At 37.2% G+C, this 19,582-nt stretch overlaps 1 protein-coding gene across 3 annotated transcripts in view; it reads right to left on the bottom strand.

Annotated features, from left to right (window-relative positions):
- Positions 1 to 19,582, bottom strand: part of MALRD1 (MAM and LDL receptor class A domain containing 1) — a 554,066-nt gene that overhangs the window by 429,175 nt on the left and 105,309 nt on the right. For all 3 annotated transcript variants that reach the window (XM_015474019.3, XM_015474018.3, XM_010811194.3), the window contains exons 16-19: positions 7,485 to 7,637; positions 5,938 to 6,043; positions 5,116 to 5,483; positions 557 to 969 (exon numbers count right to left, since the gene is read on the bottom strand). In XM_015474019.3, the coding sequence (XP_015329505.1) occupies positions 557 to 969; positions 5,116 to 5,483; positions 5,938 to 6,043; positions 7,485 to 7,637 (1,040 nt within the window). The remainder of the gene's footprint in view (positions 1 to 556; positions 970 to 5,115; positions 5,484 to 5,937; positions 6,044 to 7,484; positions 7,638 to 19,582) is intronic.

The following is a 19,582-nucleotide window of genomic DNA, read 5'->3' as shown; positions in this document are numbered from 1 at the left end:
ATGGGGTCGCACAGAGTCGGACACGACTGAAGTGACTTAGCAGCAGTAGCAGCAGGAAAGATTTAAAGAATATTTCACCAAGAGGAAGGAAACCTAGATTCAAAGTCTGGTTCTGCCCCAGAAGAGCTCCTCCAACAATGTGTGCTGTCTTCCCTGGATTTTCGCTCCTTACTTAACAAAATCTGAGGAAATGAGAGATTCAAAAGAAGAAGTTTAAGAGTCTGAACTTTTGGCAGAAGACTAGAGATTAAGCCAAACTCTTTTTTTTTCCCCTCCAGGTTTTTCATTTCAGCACAACAATGACTTAGATTGGAAGAACCTACAGCTGTGTCCAATGCCATGCGTCCACCTGTAGAAATTTCAATCACGGGTTACTGGAGGTAGTCAAGGAGGAAGGAAACCTAACGAGTTTGGGTACACCCTTAATTAAATGATAAATGTGTGTCAAGCTAACTGACCAAACTTCAATTTCAATTTAAGAACACAGAGATCTTTCATATTCCTTAAATGTTCTGATGCCATTTTGAATATACCTTGTGAAAGCCATTGTCCATACCTGAAAAGGCTTCCTGCTGAAAAGGTTGAGAGATTTCCGTATCCAAATGGGGCCTTGATTCCCAAATATATGCCACAGCAGCTGTCCTCTTGTGTTGTTCCAGACTCGCTGGTAGACGGCCAGCCTATAAATGTGCTTTCCGAACATGTGGTAGTACAAGCGGAAGGTGCAGCCCTCCGCATCAGTGGCGTTAAGGATCGGGCTGAGCAGAGCAGCTCGGTGCTGGAAAACCTGTGGTTCGGAAGATTCGATGTACAGATAGTGTCCCTGAGCTGTGCCCAAAGTGTTATCCTTCATCGGCCCTGTATTAAGCGTTGATGTTGGGCCCTGGTACCGGGTCCAGTCAAAATCATCTTCTGTATCTTGTTCCCAGTTACAAATTCCATTTTCAAAGTTACACTGAAGTTCAGGTACTGAAATGGGCATTAAATAAAATCAAAAGATCATTAAGGACCAAAATAACTATGAATGGGAATACTAGTTGCTACTTTGCTTCTGCCAAGGTAAACCATTCTAATCTTTTTTAATGCAACATTAGAGCAAACTTTTAAGAAAAGTAAATCTTAGCTAATACATCAAGCAATAATATTTTATAGATGGAGGTGGAATCACTTTGGCCATTATTTTCCAAATGCCTTTTATACCCATCCCCTGCCCTGTAGCACCATCCCAACCTTAGGGAAATGATCACTACCCCACAGCTGGCTCACCACAACAAACTTCTGTCTCCACGGATTTCAACTTCAGCTGAATGTTCCAATCACCAGTGAACATTAGAAAAATTAAAGTTCAAGTTCAGCTCCAGATATGTTGATTTAATTGGTCCAAATTGTGTACCCATCAACTGAGAGGATATTTTACTAGCTCCCTTGGTGGTTCTAACACACACTGCTGACAAGAATCATACTAGTTCTCAATCTTTTGGAATGCCCTGGGGTGAATGGTAAAGTTGTTTACTCCTTGGTAAAGTCCTGTACAAACACTATGTAAGGTATGGAAGGAAGCCCAATTTTTAATAAGCACCCAAGATGATTCCGAGGCAGGTGTTTTCCAGACTTCACTCTGAAATCAAATTCTTCTCTCTGGATCCATGCCACCCCTCCTTTGTACCAAATATCCCTCCTTTGTACCACAATGACCATATTTCAATGGTAGCTTATCATTTTTCTTCTCTATTCAAAATCCTGTCATATTTACTTATTTAATCTCAACTTAAATCTAAACTCTATCTTTCAAGTTTTACCATTCCCAAATTAAAATAACTTCCTGTTCATCCACAACTGTCTTTCCCCTTGGCATGCACTAATTTGTCAGCCCGCCCTAAACATCTCACCTCTCCCCCTCCCTGTCTCGATGCCTCTTATGTGGTGTGCCCCCTCAGTTCTTAGCTCTGTCTCCTCAGTGGTAATCTTTTCTACTCACTGGGTTGTAGCTCCTTTGAGCTGATGCTTTAACATGTTTTCTTTCTCTATTTGTTTGGCTTCACCAGGTCTTAGTTGTGGCATGCAAATGCTTAGCTGCAGCATGCAGGACCTAGTTCCTGGGATGGAACCCGAGCCCCCCGCACTGGGAGCATGGAGTCTTAGCCACCAGGGAAATCCCTGGTGCTTTTAAACTTTTAACTCCCTTCAGTCAATAGAAGAACTCAAAGCACTTTTAAAGAATCGGTCCGTCTCTTATCCACTCAACACTCTACCTACATTTGTAGGATAACATTGGAATGTATTCATTTTTCAAGATGTGACAATTCTGTTGACATCAAGTACTTTTTTAGAATAAATGGGATAGACTATACGTTTAACATTATTTGGGTAGAAGGGACAGGATTTAGAATCAATGAAGATTCCACACTTTAACTTCATTTACATAAGTTAATGTTTTTGAAAGACAAATGTCAGCTGTCCTCTATTCATCTTACTAACGGCACTTGGAGCCAAAGGTGAACAAATATTCTGAAACAATAAATAAAAGCATATGTGAGTAAACGCAGCCAGGCAAGAACAAATCATCTGTCTCGAAACCCAGAGAACAGGAGCTTAGACCTAATGAAGGGAACCAAGAGAGTAAATGTCAAATGGGAGATGAGCTTTCCTTTGATATTTCCTCACTGGTGACTAATCAAGCGCAGCTGTGACGTGAACTGGGCCCGCAGGTCCCCTGCAAGTGTCAGTTTGGGGCTGTGCAGCAGAAGGGGGATGTCAAGCAACTGTGTTTTTGACATAAAACTGGCACTAAAGCCAACAGATTTTTTCACATTGCCTGTCTTCAGATTGACTGCATGCTCAATCTTTATTTCAAAAAGGAAGACATATAGCCCCACCCTTCAATGAAAGACCATGTTCCACGCATACTTCAGGAAATATAGCATTGATTTCTGGATGACTAAGGCATTCTATGTTAATAAAGTACTAAATCTAGGGACTTCCCTAGTGATCCAGTGATTAAAACTCCACACTTCCACTGTAGGGGGCACGGGTTTGATCCCTGATCAGGGAACTAAGATCCTGCATGCCACATCGCACAGCCAAAAAATAAAAAAGCTAAATAATAAACAAATAAAAATAAAGTCTCCATGTAAAAAAGTTACTATGTTTATTTATATTCTTATGGCTGATTCACAGTGTTGTACAGCAGAAACCAGCACAACATTGTAAAGAAATTATCATCCAATTAAAAATATTTTTAAAAATTACTACGTCTAAATGGAAGGCTATGAGAGAAAGAGAAAGTGACAGTCACTATGGTTTCCTCTCATTAATATTTAGTCAGAAGAAATATTTTGATATTATAGCCATACTTCCAAAATTTTATTCTAATCAGTTAATACTGTGAAGTCTGAAGGATAAGTTGCTTTATCTTTAGTAATAGATCAACATCTTTCAAGGAGTGGGGTTTGAAGTGAGTGAAAAAGATGAAAGGGCTTTCGAAATTTGCAAAAAATAAATTACTTTTAGGACAAGCAATGCTTCTTGTAACAGCCATTGGTCAAAATCATCAATTTCATTTATATGCACTAAAGTTATTAGTTGTAAACAAGCTGCATGGCAATTCTGACTTTAATGTGCCTGACTGTATTAAACACCACATATGTGCAAAATCCTCCACAATATTTATGTGGAAATTTCTCAATGTAATGTTTCCTATGATGTTCCAAGTATTTGATGGCTTTCCTTTGGTTTATGATAAGACTTCCAATTTAATAGGCACACAGATTGAATTTTAAGGATCATTGCTATTTCTGGACAAAGAAAAATGCAAACTTTCCTTGATAGATTTTGGTAATTAAAAAAGAAAAACCTCTCTTAGCTTGTGATTCATTTTCAGAAACAAATGCAGCCGGCACTACCAGGAACCAGGTTTATTAATTAAACTGCAAGAGGTACACAATCATCAGATACCATCAACTTTTTGGTAATTTAAATCAGAAATTCGGGACTTTAACATCTCACTCTCTGCTCCCTATATCTAAGACATCATCTAACGTCCCTCCCCCAAACTTTAGTCCCTGCATCTCCACCGCTGACACTGGAGAGAGGCTGCCAACCCCTCTCCTGGGAACTCCTGCTACAGGCTCCTAATAAATATGATCCAGTTTCCTCTAATCCACTCATTACACTGTATCCACAGTGACATTTTTAAATCTTAAATTTTTAAATCAATTGTATTATATTACCTTCCTTCTTAAAAACCTTCAAATGGGGAAAAACTTCCTTAAAATGGTCTACAAAGATCTGATAATCTGGCCTCCCCCTTCATCTCCATCTTTATGTTGCATCCTAGTTCTCCCTCAATGCCTTGCTCCAGCCATACTGGGTATCTTGCAGCTGCTGTGCGGTCACGCCTCAGGGTTTTGCACATCTTCATTTACTTACTATTTTTCAGATCTCAGTTAAGTCACCATCTATAGAAAGTCCAAACCCATATTTATATAAAGCCACAGCATTTGTGAAGTCCTGTCTAAGCTCCTGTCATTTTGCATTTATTTTTTAAATGTGTGAATAATATCTATCTCCTCAATGAGACTGTAAGCCCCATGGGGTCAGCGACTCTGTATAATTGTGCTCATCACTGTATCTCTAGTATGTAGTTCATAAATCTACATAATAAATACTGATGGCTGACTAATCATACAAAACATTCATTCAACTTTGGAACAATGCTTAGGGCCTTTGTTTTGATGGACTAGGAAAACAATGTATACCATCAAAATGTATACCCGTGGCTGCTTCATGTCAATGTATGGCAGAAACCAACACAACATCATGGGGCTTCCCCCCTGGTGGCTCAGTCCGTAAATAATCTGCTTGAAATGAAGGATACACAGGTTCGATCCCTGGGTTGGGAGGATCCCCTGGAGAAGGAAATGGCAACCCACTCCAGTATTCTTGCCTGGGAAATCCCATGGACAGAGGAACTTGGCTGGCTACAACCCACGGGCCCACAAACAGTCAGACAAGACTTAGCAAATAAACCACCACCAGCAGCACAATATTGTAAAGCAATAAAGTAAATGAATATTTTAAAAATTAGTAAGAGGGACCAGAAAGAAAGATACTCACCACAATTGACCTCATCAGTATAATCACCACAATCATCCACCAGATCGCATAACTGAAGTTTTTTTACACAAATCCTAGTGTGCAGACACCAGAAATGATCTGGCTCTTTGCAGCTCTTTGAGGGGGGTGGAAGAAGACAATTTTCAAATCTGATATCATCAATAGCTGAGACACCAACATAAATGCCAAGACTGACTTTATGTAGCAACAAATGGAAAGGCTGAGTAAGACGTCCAAGCTGAACAACTGCCCGTGACCACTGGTCACCCTGGTTATACAATACTCTCCAGAGTACCGTGGACTCGCTGGAATTTCCCACGTGTAGCTGTAACTCAGCTGCCCCCACTGATAGGCCATAGTTATAAAACCTGAAAGAGAACAAACACAAGAAATGGAAATGATTTCCGGAAAAGACTAATTGTGTGACTTTTACTCAGTCAACAGTCAATCAAAAATGAGTTATCACAATAGATGCCTTTATTTAATATTGTGGCCACCCATATGAAAGAGCTTATCTGCTCAGGTGCATACTCTGACTCTCAGGACCCTGGGACCCTTTCTCAAGGAGTTCACTCCAGAACTCAGGAAGCAGTGTTAATTATAATTCACTGTTGGAGGAAGAGTCCTTTTTATTTTAAGAAAGAACATTATAAATACTGATAATGTGCTCCTAAGTAAAATGCTAAATGTATGGATCTGATGCAATAGCTATTTTTAAAATAAAGCCAAATTATAGGAAAAATTACAATATCGAGTACATGCAGGGCTATCCTTGCAACTGCCAAGCTGCTAGAGTAATTGACCATTGTTTTCAATATTTACCAGAAGGAAAGAGTGCATCCAGGTCCTGTCTGGCTGAAAGTTGGGCTCTGGAGTCTAGCAATTTGTGATAAGCTGTTGCTTTTCTTCAGAATGAACATAAAGTGCCCTATTGGAAAATAAGAAGAAATCATAACTTAACCTGCTAAATTCTAAAATGAGACATCTTTCTGTAACCCTTACACTGAGGACTATACAACAATTAAAAAGCAATAAAAGTGATTGTTAGCAAATTTTCTTTTATGAGCACTCAACTATTATCTAGAGCTGGGCCAAAATGACGCCAAAAACAACTGGAAGTTTCCATTAATTCAGCCAAAAATATATCTATACTCCATCCCCAAAACCTGTAAAGGAGCATTTCTTTTTTGACAACGTAAGTACAATAGATAATATTCAACTGTTCTATTATTGTTTAGTTGCTTGGTTGTGTCCAACTCTTTGGTGACCCCCTGGACCGTAGCCCACCAGGCTCCTCTGTCCATGGGATTTCCCAGACAAGACTATGGGAGTGGGTTGCCATTTCCTACTCCACATTGTCCTATGATGTAGTATCATAGAATTTTACTGCTTCTCTTTTTCTTCTCAGACTTGAGCAAAGGTAAACTGAAGTACAGATCTCCCTTGACTTAAGATGAAGTTATGTCTCATAAGCCCATCATAAGTTAAAAATATCAAAGTCATAGCACAGGGAACTCTACTCAATACTCTGTAATGGCCTATATGGGGAAAGAAACTAAAAAAGAGTGGATATAGACATATCCACTCTGCTATGTTTAAAGTGGATAACCAACAGGGACCTACTGTATACAGCACAGGGAACTCTGCTCAGTGTCACATGGCAGCCTGGATGGGAGGGGTGTTTGGGGGAAGAATGGATACATGTAGATGTATGGCTGAGTCCTTTTGCTGTCCACCTGAAACTATCGCAGCAATATTAATTGGCCATACTCCAATGTAAAATGAAGTTTTTTTTAAATATGTGTATTTTAAAATACATACATCAGATATGTGTATAACTGATTCATTTTGCTGTACACCTGTAACTAACACAACATTGTAAATCAACCCTATGTAAATAAAAAGTTTTTATAAAAAAAGAAAATATTGAAGTTCAAAAGGCATTTGACCTACTGAACATCACAGTTGGCCTTGCCTCCCTTAACCACGCTTAGACCACTTACATTAGCCCACAGTTACACAAAATCATCTAACACAAAGCCTATTTCATACTACAGTGTTGAATATTTCATGTAATTTATTGAATGCTCTACTGGAAGTAAAAAACAGAACAGCTGTAACTATATCGATTGTGCATCATGGTGATCATGTGGCTGCCTGGGAGCCGCATCTCTGCCTCTTCCCAGCATCAGAAGAGAGCATCACAGGTGTATCATTATCCCAGAAATGGTCAAAATTCTAAATGTGATGTATAGTTTCTATTGAATGTGATCTCTTTCACACCATCATTAAACTGACGAATCATTAGGTCAAACCATTGTTAGCTGGGGAAAGTGGGTAGGTTCGAAGAACCTCTACAGGCGTCTTACCTTGAGATGTGTTGTGAGTGTGATCCCAAGGTGGAGCCTGATCCTCAAATTCAGCAGAGAGGTTACTTCTAGAGCTCCAGGTCCACTCAAAATCATCACCACGGGCTGCTTCAAACCAACCACAGCTATCTGTTTCAAAGTCACATTCGGTAACTGAAAAAGAAAAATGCAGCTTTTCGGTAGACTCTTGAAGGTGATCACGTGTTTAAAAGGGTAGACAGAGCTCAATGGGAATCACCTTGCTACATTTGCCTAAGTAAAGTTTTATTTGAGGAAGAAAAGGATGATATCTGATCCCCTCAAAAAAAAAAAAATCCCCTCCAAAAAAACTGAAAATTGATAGGTAGAATCAACAATTTAAGAATATTTTCCAAATATTTTTCTAAGAAACAGCATTGGGACTTCCCTGGCAGTCCAGTGGTTAAGATGTCACCTTACAATGCAGGGGGGTGCAGGTCAGGGAGTTAAGATTCCACATGCCTCGCAGTGAAAAAAACCAAAACATAAAATAGAAGAAATATTGTAACAAATTCAATAAATTCTTTAAAAAACTATCCTCAGAAAAAAAAAGAAGAAGAAAGAAACGTTAAAAAAAAAAAGAAAGAAACAGCATCATTCGGCCACATTGCTTATAGAATTGCAGAGGTCTAATTTATTCTGATACTTACGCTAGTTTCTCTGCTATTACATTATCTGGAAGGTTTCATTGTTCCTACAGACTATTTTAAACCAAACCATGAAAAGCTACTTCTAAAAAATTTAATATTTGAAAAATCCATGATTTTTAACATTAATGTTCACTTCTGATATTTGTAGAGTTACTATTTCCCAAAGCATCAAATGTATCACCTAATAGGCACAAGGCAAAATAATATGACCTACTTTTCAAGTAAAGAGGAAGAGAAACAGTTAACTTCCATAAAGGCATTCTGGAGGAGGAAGAGAAGAAAAAAGTAAAAGGGAAAGAAAGGGAAGTTTTAATAATAGTATTGTGGAATTAAAAGTAATACATAGTGGAACAGACCCTATACAGTAGGCTTTATATAAATCTAACTTTCACAATAGCTATGTGGAGAAGGTATTATTATTGTTGTTTTACAGAGGAAGAAAGGAAGGTTTAGGAAAGCTTTTAACTTAACCAAGGTCACATAGATAGAAAGTCGTAGAGACTGATTGAAATCAAATATTCTGGCTTCTACTCTAATACTATTTTTGCAACTGCTGACAGTAACTTTTAATTGTCATTAGATTGGAAAAGGGATAAACCAAAAAGGCACGATCTGAATTTTCTTAGTGAGGATATTTAGGTGTTACTACAGACTCCAGTGAAAAATAAGGTTTGCCCCATTGATGATTATTACATTGGGATCCTTGGCCGCTGGATATTTTTATCCAAGGACACAGTAATAAACTGCACAGATATTCCTTTAAAAAAACAATTTAGAAAGTAAGCAGTATATTTAAGAGATAAAAGTATAAAGTAAATCACTCAATGAAATTATAAAATTAATTTTGAAAATGCTCCTTCCACATGGGAAGGGATGTTAGGTGACTAGTAACATAATAAACATTTTTTATTTTTTTAAGATTCTATATTTCAAAAAATATGTTTTCTATCAGGTCTTCTGGCCCAAAATATGGCCAATAGAATACTTTCAAATGTTATCAAAAGTCAATGAGAAGGTATGAATACATTTCAAAATAAATATTTTGAAAATGTTGCATCAACTTTAATAAACAAGCAATAATTATATTTCAATAGAGACAAATAGAAATCATCCAAATGGAGACACAATTGCTACACTTAGAATAAAGATTTTCAAATAAATTTAGAAAGCAAAATTAAGTGCTATTCAAAAGTGACAAACAATAGTGATAAATATGACAAACTAGGTACAAATGCTAAGAATATTTAACTCTTTGTATTTTCAAAAGCCATCTCTACCAATACAAATAGCCCATAAATATGCATAGATTCCAGTATGTAGATGGTATTCCAATCCCAAAGAAAGTAAATACTTTTGATTCCTAGTTCAGACAATCCCAAAAATAGGATCCAAGAGTTTTGTTATGCACATATAGAAAGAAAATAAGTTGTTGCTACTGTATAATATCTATTCCACATAGATCCCTGAAAATGGAACTTTGTCATCTACTATCATGGGATATATTGCCATGGAAATAAATGAATATTCAAACAGTAGTAAAATTTAAGAAACTACTGCAGCAATTCTATAGTTCTCGAATAACTATCTTTGAAGAGCCTTAGGAGACAATTTTGCTGTTAAAATTCAAATATGCCTTGTTAGTATACTTTGTTTCTATATATTTAGATTTCTACACACATTTAAAAACTCAATTTGACTGATCAGAGACGTAATAATCAGATGAAACCTTCTCAAACTAAATATACACCTTGTCAATGGTAAACAAATGTCCTAGTCTGGAGGGGGGATGTGGATAATGGGGGAGGCAATGGATATGGACTTCCAACCTACAGAACTAAGAGATAATAAATAAAAGTTGCCTTAATAAACTAAGTTTGCAGTAGTTAGTTATCTAACAATAGAAAACTCATGTACTGAGTAGAGACTGACGGCTGATTTCTCCCAACACTCTGGAGATAACTTTCCATTTTCTTCTGCTTTCCACTGTTTCCATTACAAAAGTCTCATAGTCAGTCTTTGACAGTGATTTATACCTTTTTCTAGCTGTTTTAAAAATGTTTCACTTTGTTATAGATTTTTAGCAGTTTCACTATGATGTCCCCACAGGGTTTTCATTTTTGTTGTTTTCACGCCCACGGGGCTTCTTGAAATATGGTTTTGTATCCTTTTCAACTTGAAAGCTCTTAGCTAAACTCTCTATAAACACTGTCAGTCTTGTTTTTTTTTCTTTTTCTGGGACTGCAAATATATAACACTAGAAATTCTCACTGCTCTCCCATGCTTATTCTTTTTTTTTTTCTTTTTCTGTAGTTTCAATCATTTTATTATACTTTACTTCACTTTTCTCTTGATCTAAAGTCTAATTCCCTTATCTCATTAGCTGTGTATAGTATGCTGATAAACCATTGATGAGTTGTGAATTTTGATTATTCTATTGTAATTTAGAAATTCCATTTAGTTCTTTTTTATATCTTCTAATTATCTGCTCAAATTCTCAGCTTGTTTTATTTTTTTAAACTTTGAGCATATAAAAGATAATTCTTTTCAATTCAATGTCTGATAACTGCTTTATCTGGAGGGATTTTTGTTTGGTTTCAGTTTTAATTGAGCTTTTTCTTTCCTGTGGCCTCATCTCATTGGAGTCTAAGTGCTTGTCACTGTATATAATAAAAGGTAAAATAATTTGGGATCTAAGATATTACCTTTCTTCAGTGAGATTTATGTTTGTTTCTGTGGGCATGAAGAGTAAATAATATTTGAGGATTACACAAAACTAACTTCAGAGATTGAGGGTATTTGGAACGGGGTTTGAGACTCTGAGGAACCATACCTTGCAGTTCACACAGATCTCTTAGATACAGATTTTAGGCACTGCAAACAAAACTGCAGAGTTTACCAACCCATATTTAGTATACTAAGCCTGGACTCCAACTTGTTCCCTTGCCTAACAAGACTTCCAAAGTTCTATACTCTAATTTTCAACTACCGGTTCCATGTTGGCATATGAAGTGGTACTAAACACCAGGTTCAGTTACCAAGGTCTTTCTTCTCACTGGTCACTTAATTTGTCCCTTCCTTTTTACATCTTCAATGCATTCAAGTAGGTTTATCAACATCTTTTTGATTAGATTTCTAGTTGTTCTCAGAGGGTGTCCCAAATTAATCTACCATAACTAGAAATAGAAGTTCTAGAATTTTTTATTTCCACTTTTTAAAACACTACTTTAGAACAAATTGTATGTAATAATAGCACATACAGTAGTCCCCCCTTAGCCATGCGGGATATGTTCCAAGACCCTTGGAGCATACCTGAAACTGAAAGATAGTACTGAACTCTATATATTGTATGCTTTCTTCCTGCACATACTGATGATAAAGTTTAATTTATCAATTAGGCATAGCAAGAGCAATAACTATATAGAAAAATTACAATAATATAATGTAATAAAAATATGTGAATATGGCCTCTGTCTCAAAATATCTTACTGTACAAATTTAATTCCTTTGCCATATTTATCATGCACTGTGGCTATTAACTTTTGTAGTCTGAGATGCAACAGTAAACTAGAACTAGCTTTTTTCCTACTTCACAATTTCATGTATTTCCTTCTTAGCAATGTCAATATTCAGGTGTTTTTCTTTATTAAGTCAAGAATTTTCAACTTTTCACTTAAAGGAAACACTCTACAGCTTCCATTCAGCATAATCCAAATGAACAGAATTACTACTCTTGTGTTTTGGGGCCATTATTAAGTGAAATTAAGAGTTAGTTGAACAAAAGCACTGTAATACCATGATCCTCAACTTGATAACCAAGACGATACTAAGGGCAGGATACAGAGAACAAAGGGATGGTTCACGTCCAAGGCAGGACAGAGCAAGATGGTGGGAGATTTCATCATGCTGCTCAGAACAGCATGCAATTCAAAAACTATGAATTGTTTATTTCTAGAATTATCCATTTAATACCTGCAAATCATAGCTGACCATAAGTAACTGAAACCACAGAAAGGGAAACCACTGATGAAGGGAGACAACTGTATTAAAATATTTATACAGTAATTATGGGCACATAATGCTCTAGTAGAATTTTATTTGTGGAATGGGGAAAAGTTATTTTTCCTAATGTCAAATTGTTTTTGAAAAAAACAAAGAAAATTTATGTGTATACTTAGATGTATATATAAGGTACAAATTGATGTGATAAATAACATAAAATATTCATTTAAAAACTTTCCAGTCTACTTTGTGTATCTTATGTCAATATTTAAACTTAATAAATTTTTGTATCTATATAGCTTCTAAAATATTTTAACAGGTGTTGCAATGGCATCTATATATCTAAAACAGGAACTACTATTAAATACATTCATAGGATACCAAGTCAGAAATGGAAATATGGTCAAACTTAGTTATAAATAGTCTTTCATTTTTGTTTGGGAAAGGAAAAGAATGAGGAAATATGGAAATGCCAGAAAATGCTAAATTTGAACCTTTGGTATTCTTTTAAAATCAATAAATTATTGTTAATATGTTTTTTGATTTGAGGTTTGTCCTAAAGCTTGAGCTTCTGGAGTTACTAATTCATTTATCCATAAGGATGAGAAATCCTTAGAAATTCTGTAAGTCCCACAGGGAATTCTGAAAGGTCAAGACTATTCCACCAAATAATCAAAAATATAATTTTAACAAGGAAATAGAATGTAGGAATAAAATAACTTGCAAGGTAAGCCTAGAAAATCATGTAATAAAAAGACATCATTAAGATGTGATACTGATAGGAGACTACTAATAAAACTGGACGTGCCTTGCATCTTAAAATGGATGAGATAATAATATAAGTGACTCAGAAGTGACAGAGGAACAGGATACCTTGGGTAAATGAAAAAACCCTATAAATGTTAACGAAATAACCTGAGCTTATTAGGTCCACAGATAATTGGGCTCTACTCCAGTACTCTTGCCTGGAAAATCCCATGGACGTAGGAGCCTGGTAGGCTGCAGTCCATGACATCACTAAGAGTCCGACGCGACTGAGCAACTTCACTTTCACTTTTCACTTTCGTGCATTGCAGAAGGAAATGGCAACCCAATCCAGTGTTCTTGCCTGGAGAATCCCAGGGACGGAGAAGCCTGGTAGGTTCCAGTCCATGGGGTCGCACAGAGTCGGACACGACTGAAGCGACTTAGCACAGCAGCAGCAAGAAATACAAAATATCTGAAATCATTAGGTTAGTCTGAGGAAAGAAATACAATACCTATACAAAGAAGATACACATAAAAATCTAACAGGATAGAAAAAAAAGAGTTCAGATCAGATGAGATGCTCAGTCATGTCCGACTCTTTGCAACCCCATGAATCGCAGCACGCCAGGCCTCCCTGTCCATCACCAACTCCCGGAGTTCACTGAGACCCACGTCCATCGAGTCAGTGATGCCATCCAGCCATCTCATCCTCTGTCGTCCCCTTCTCCTCCTGCCCCCAATCCCTCCCAGCATCAGAGTCTTTTCCAGTGAGTCAACTCTTTGCATGAGGTGGCCAAAGTACTGGAGTTTCAGCTTTAGCATCCATCCTTCCCAAGAAATCCCAGGGCTGATCTCCTTCAGAATGGACTGGTTCGATCTCCTTGCAGTGCAAGGGACTCTCAAGAGTCTTCTCCAACACCACAGTTCAAAAGCTTCAATTCTTCGGCGCTCAGCCTTCTTCACAGTCCAACTCTCACATCCATACATGACCACTGGAAAAACCATAGCCTTGGCTAGATGAACCTTTGTTGGCAAAGTAATGTCTCTGCTTTTGAATATGCTATCTAGGTTGGTCATAACTTTCCTTCCAAGGAGTAAGCATCTTTTAATTTCATGGCTGCAGTCACCATGCAGTGATTTTGGAGCCCAGAAAAATAAAGTCTGACACTGTTTCCACTGTTTCCCCATCTATTTCCCATGAAGTGGTGGGACCGGATGCCATGATCTTCGTTTTCTGAATGTTGAGCTTTAAGCCAACTTTTTCACTCTCCACTTTCACTTTCATCAAGAGGCTTTTTAGTTCCTCTTCATTTTCTGCCATAAGGGTGGTGTCATCTGATAACCCTTTTTAAAAAAAGTCATCATTCATTTCTGCCTACTCTTGGGGTAAAAAATAGTAAGCCTTTTTACAAATCATATTTTCTGTCTTTATATCACTAGAGTATTCATTTAATGTGATTATCATCTCAAAAATTGTTCCTCTTAAGTTCAGGTTAGGGAGATGAACATAATGAGTTTATTACAGTCTGTGCATGGCTTATTCTTGCTCTATGGAAGCAGCACAAAACGAGAGGCTATTAGACATTTTTCCATGGAAATGTGATGAAGCAGAATCTTTGCTCTTAGTCAACAAAAGGTAGGGAGTTCTCTTTGTTTATATATCTGGTAAGGCCTTGTGATCTTGAATTATTACTTAAGATGGAGCTAGTCTAAGACATGGTTAGCCTAAGATTCAGCTAACCTTATTCAAGTTTTAAAGAGCGTTAAGAATAAGAATGTTATTCACAAATGACTAAAAATTTCAGTAGTAAACTAAAATGAAAAAGGAAACATATCCATTAAAAACACCCATAGACACAACAGTCTAAAGATGGTAATAAAATTAAATTGTTTAAAAGTGTCATCTCAAAGCTTTATTCTCTTACTAAAATGGTTTTCTTAAAGAATATCAATGGTTCTGAAAACAGAAGTATGGATAGAATCATACTACATGTATGTATATGATTAACTGAAGAAACAAGATGAGAAAAGTTGAACTGTGCTTTTCCTTTTAAACTGAAAACTAAACACAGAATATTTTCTTTATAATGGAACTCATTATCTTTTGAGCAAAAATGTTCAGTTTTGATTTCCAAAATGGTGTTTCAGAAATCTGCTCTATACATGTTCTGCCACAGATACAGTACAAGCTTTATAAGATAAGCCAGGGTGGAATTTTACCCTTGCCTTTTACTAGATTTGTACTTTTGGTTGTTGATCTCTCCAGAGGGAATTCCTACTTCCTTGAACCCTCCCACAAATTATACAGCACAAGTCTAAATCCATTAGCAAGTTCCTCCTAACACTCCTGCTAAAATGCCCCACAGGTCCCCACGGTAAACCATTTTCCTTGTTCTGCAAGTATCAATCAACACAGTTTTGTTACAGGGATTGTATGGTATTCTCTGATGGTTTTTCCTTTAGTCATGTATGAATATGAGAGTTGGACTATAAAGAAAGCTGAGCACCAAAGAATTGATGCTTCTTAACTGTGGTGTTGGAGGAGACTCATAAGAGTCCTTTGGACTGCAAGAAGATCGAACCAATCTATCCTAAAGGAAATCAGTCCTGAATATTCATCGGAAGGACTGCTGCTGAAGCTGAAACTCCAGTATTTTGGCCACCTGATACAAAAAACTGACTCACTGGAAAAGACCCTGATGCTGGGAAAGACTGAAGGTGGGAGGAGAAGGGGATGACAGAGGATGAGATGGTTGGATGGCATCACCGACTCAATGGACATGAGCTTGAGTAAACTCAGGGAGTTGGTGATGGACAGGGAAGCCTGGCATGCTGCAGTCCATGAGGTCGCCAAGAATCGGAAACGACTGAGCGACTAAACTGAACTGAACTGGTCTTCTCCGATGGATGGGCATTAGAACCCTCCTGTCTGTTCTCAAAATAGTACGCATAGTGATTCTATTGAGTCAGTTCCTGGAAGCCCTCTCTGCTAAGTGCCACAATGGTTCCCCATCTCACTCATTTAAAGCCAGTGACCTTACAATGACCCTGTAAGGTCTTAACTGAATGGCATTCAAACTTGGTTGCATATTAAAAATCACATAGGGAGCTTTAAAATTGCTAAGCCTGGGTTGCACCTCCAAGTGACTGCAATGTTAATTGGCCATGACAGCTAGAGCTTTAGAAGCTCTCTAGATATTGGAATGGTCAAAAAGTTCATTCAGGTTTTTCCATGAGATGTCATGGAAAAACTACAAGGAACTTTTGGCCAACCCAATACTTCACAGGGCCTTCCTTGGTGGCCCAGACGGTAAAGAAACTGCTTACAATACTGGTGAGACCATTCCCTGGGCAGGGAAGATCCCCTGGAGGAGGAAATGGCAAGTCGCTCTAATATTCTTGCTTAGAGAATCCTATGGACAGAGGAGCCTGGTGGGCTACAGTCCATAGGGTCACAGAGTTGGACGACTGAGTGACTTTCGATACTTCTCAAATGCAGTCAAGGTTGAGAAGCACGGCTTTAGATCATTTGTTTATTATTCTGGCCTCATTTCCTATTATTTTTATTTTTATCTTTTGTTAAAGAAATCCTTTATTTTCTCTTTTTTTTGGGAATTGTTTTTATTTATGTATTTTTGGCTGTGATGGGTGTCCGTTTCTGTGTGGGCTTTTCTCTAGCTGTGCCACGTGGACTCTGCTCTCTAGTTGTGGCGCAAGGGCTTCTCATTGAGGTGGCTTCTCTTGTTGCAGAGAATGGGCCCAAGGGTGCCCAGGCTTCTGTAGTCGGGGCCCATGGGTTCAGCAGTTGCAGCTCCCAGGCTCTAGAGTACAAGTTCAATAGTTTTGGAGCACAGCCTTAGTTGCTTCAAGGAATGTGGGATCTTTCCTGATCAGGGATGGAACTTGTGTCTCCTGCATTGGCAGGCAGATTCTTTACCTGAGCCCCCAGGGAAGCCCTTACTTTTTTTCTTATAATCACTCTCTTCCAGCCAAACAAATCATTTGCTATTGATCAAACTCACCAGATAGCCTCCTGTTTCCATCCCTTTGTTTTTGCTTTCTGCCTGAAAATCTTTTCTCTGAGATATTCTCAGTTTATTTCCCTTCCCTTCTTCAGTCTGCATTAAACCACCTTGTCCTTGAGAGCTACTATGACAATCCTATTTAAAATTGCAAAGTCATCCCCTCCATCATTACCTGATTGCCTTTACACCACTCTATTTCTTATAACATATACCCCTTCTAAAATAGTATGCACTCTGCTCATTTATCATAGTTTCAGTCTCTCCCCTACTTGGAACAAGTTCCAAGAAGAGAGGGATATCTGTCTGTTTTACTTATTGTGGGATCTATATGCTTGGCATAGACCAGGCACTCAAAACGCACTTGTTAAAGCATCAGTGGTGACCTTCCTTTTTCCAGAAATAATTTTTTTCTCATTTCTTATTTTCCCCCATATTCTTGATTCTATTACTGAGTTAGACATACTTAGTTGGGACTCCCTAATACAAGCCCACTTATCAGTCCATCCACTCCTAAAAATTCACTCCTATTTTTTTTTTTAACTAGGCTTCTCCTTTGCCAGAGTTCCCTAATTGTGTGTCTCTCTTTAGGTTCTATTTGACCCTTTTTTTCATCTTACTTATAATTATATTTAATTGCCTCTCAAAGGAGATGTAATTAAATATCATATTTCATCTGGAATGGAAAACCTCAAGTGGTGTCACCACGTCAGATTTTCAGTTAAAAACACTGGCTCTTAGCCTATACTCTCTCCCCAGTATATTCCATCCAATATCAAAGTTTCAATTACTTTATTATGTCAATAAAATTATTCAATAATTATTTCTTCAACTCACTGTCCTCTTGTTAATGCCAGAACTATCCAAACTACAGACAATAATGATCTCCTCCTTCAATCTTACTTCTCCATCTTACTCACTCTATATCCTGTGATTCCAGATAGAAATACTGATAAGTATTACATAAGACACCCATTTTCCATTCTACCAAAATTCACGGATGCCCCTGGCATCCAGTGGTTTAAGACTTCACCTTCCAATGCAGGGAAGACTAGACACAGACCTTATACCCCTCACAAAAATTAATTTCAAATGGATCACAATCCTAAATGCAAAATGTAAAACTATAAAACTCCTAGAAGATAACTTAGAAGAAAATTTAGATGACCTTGGGTATGGCAAAGACTTTTTAGGTACAACACCAAAGCATAAGCTACGAAAGGAATAATTAATAAGCTAGACTTCATTAAAATTAAAATTTTCTGCTCTGCAAAAGACAATGTCAACATATAGTATTTCTCTTTCTGTGTTTGACTTATAAGTCACAGGTAGGTAATATATAGCACAGGGAATATAAAGTCAGTAATATTATAACTTTGTATGGTGCATAATCTATAAAATATAGAATTATATGTTGTATACCTGAAACTAATATAATACTGTTAAGTCAACTATACTTCAATTAAAATTTAAAAAGACAATGTCATGAAAAGAATGATAAGACAAACCACAGACTGGGAGAAAATACTTATGAAAGACACAGCTGATAAAGGACTCTCGTCCAAAATTTTAAAAATCTTAACACTCAACAATAAGAAAATAAACTACCTGATTAAAAAATAATCCAAAGACTTGAAGACACCCCACCAAAGAAGACACACAGCTGGCAAATAAGCATATGAAAAGATGCTCCATGTTTGTACATGCAGCAAATTTTTGTACATGGAAATGCAAATTAAAACAACACTGAGATACCACCACCCACCTATTAAAATGGTCAAAATCTGGAACACTGATGACAATAAATGCTGGTGAGACTGTGGAGCAACAGGAACTCACATTCATTGCTGGTGAGTATGTGAAATGGTACAGCCACTTTGGAAGACAGCTTGTCAGTTTCTTAGAAAATTAAACACAATCTTACATATAATCCAGTGATCATGTTCCTTGGTATTTACCCAAAAAGGAACCAAAAATGTATGTCCACACAAAATCCTGCACATAGATGTTTATAGCTGCTTTCTTCATATGAAATATTGAACAATGGAATATTAATCAGCACAAAAAAAGTAATGCACTTGAAAGCCATGAAAAAAACCTTAAATGCATATTACTAAATAAAATAAGCCAATCTGAAATGGTTATAAAGCATATGATCCCAACTACCTGACCTTACAGCAAAGGCAATAAACACTATGGAAACAATGAATGGATCAGTGTTTGCCCATAGTTGGGAGCAAGTGAGGGACGGAGCAGCAGAGCACAGAGGATTTTCTAGGGCAATGGAAATATTTTGCATGATACTGTAATGATGGATATATGTATTTATTTATTTGTCCAAACCCATAGAATGCACAACACCAAGAGTGAACCATGAGGTATATTGTGGACTTCGAATGATCATGATGTGTCAGTGTAGGTTCATCAACTCTAAGAAATATCCCATCCTGGTGGGTGATGCTGATAATGGTAGGGGTTATGCATGTATTAGGAGTAGGGGTTCTATAGAGGCTCTCTACCTTCTCAGTTGTGCTGTGAACTTAAAATTGCTTAAAAATTTTTTTTATTATATTTTATTTTTTAACTTTACAATATTGTATTGGTTTTGCCATATATCAACATGAATCCACCACAGGTATACACATGTTCCCCATCCTGAACC

Source organism: Bos taurus, chromosome 13 (assembly GCF_002263795.3).
Source record: "Bos taurus isolate L1 Dominette 01449 registration number 42190680 breed Hereford chromosome 13, ARS-UCD2.0, whole genome shotgun sequence".
Classification (NCBI taxonomy): Eukaryota; Metazoa; Chordata; class Mammalia; order Artiodactyla; family Bovidae; genus Bos; species Bos taurus.
This window is presented reverse-complemented; position numbering and strand designations above follow the sequence as displayed.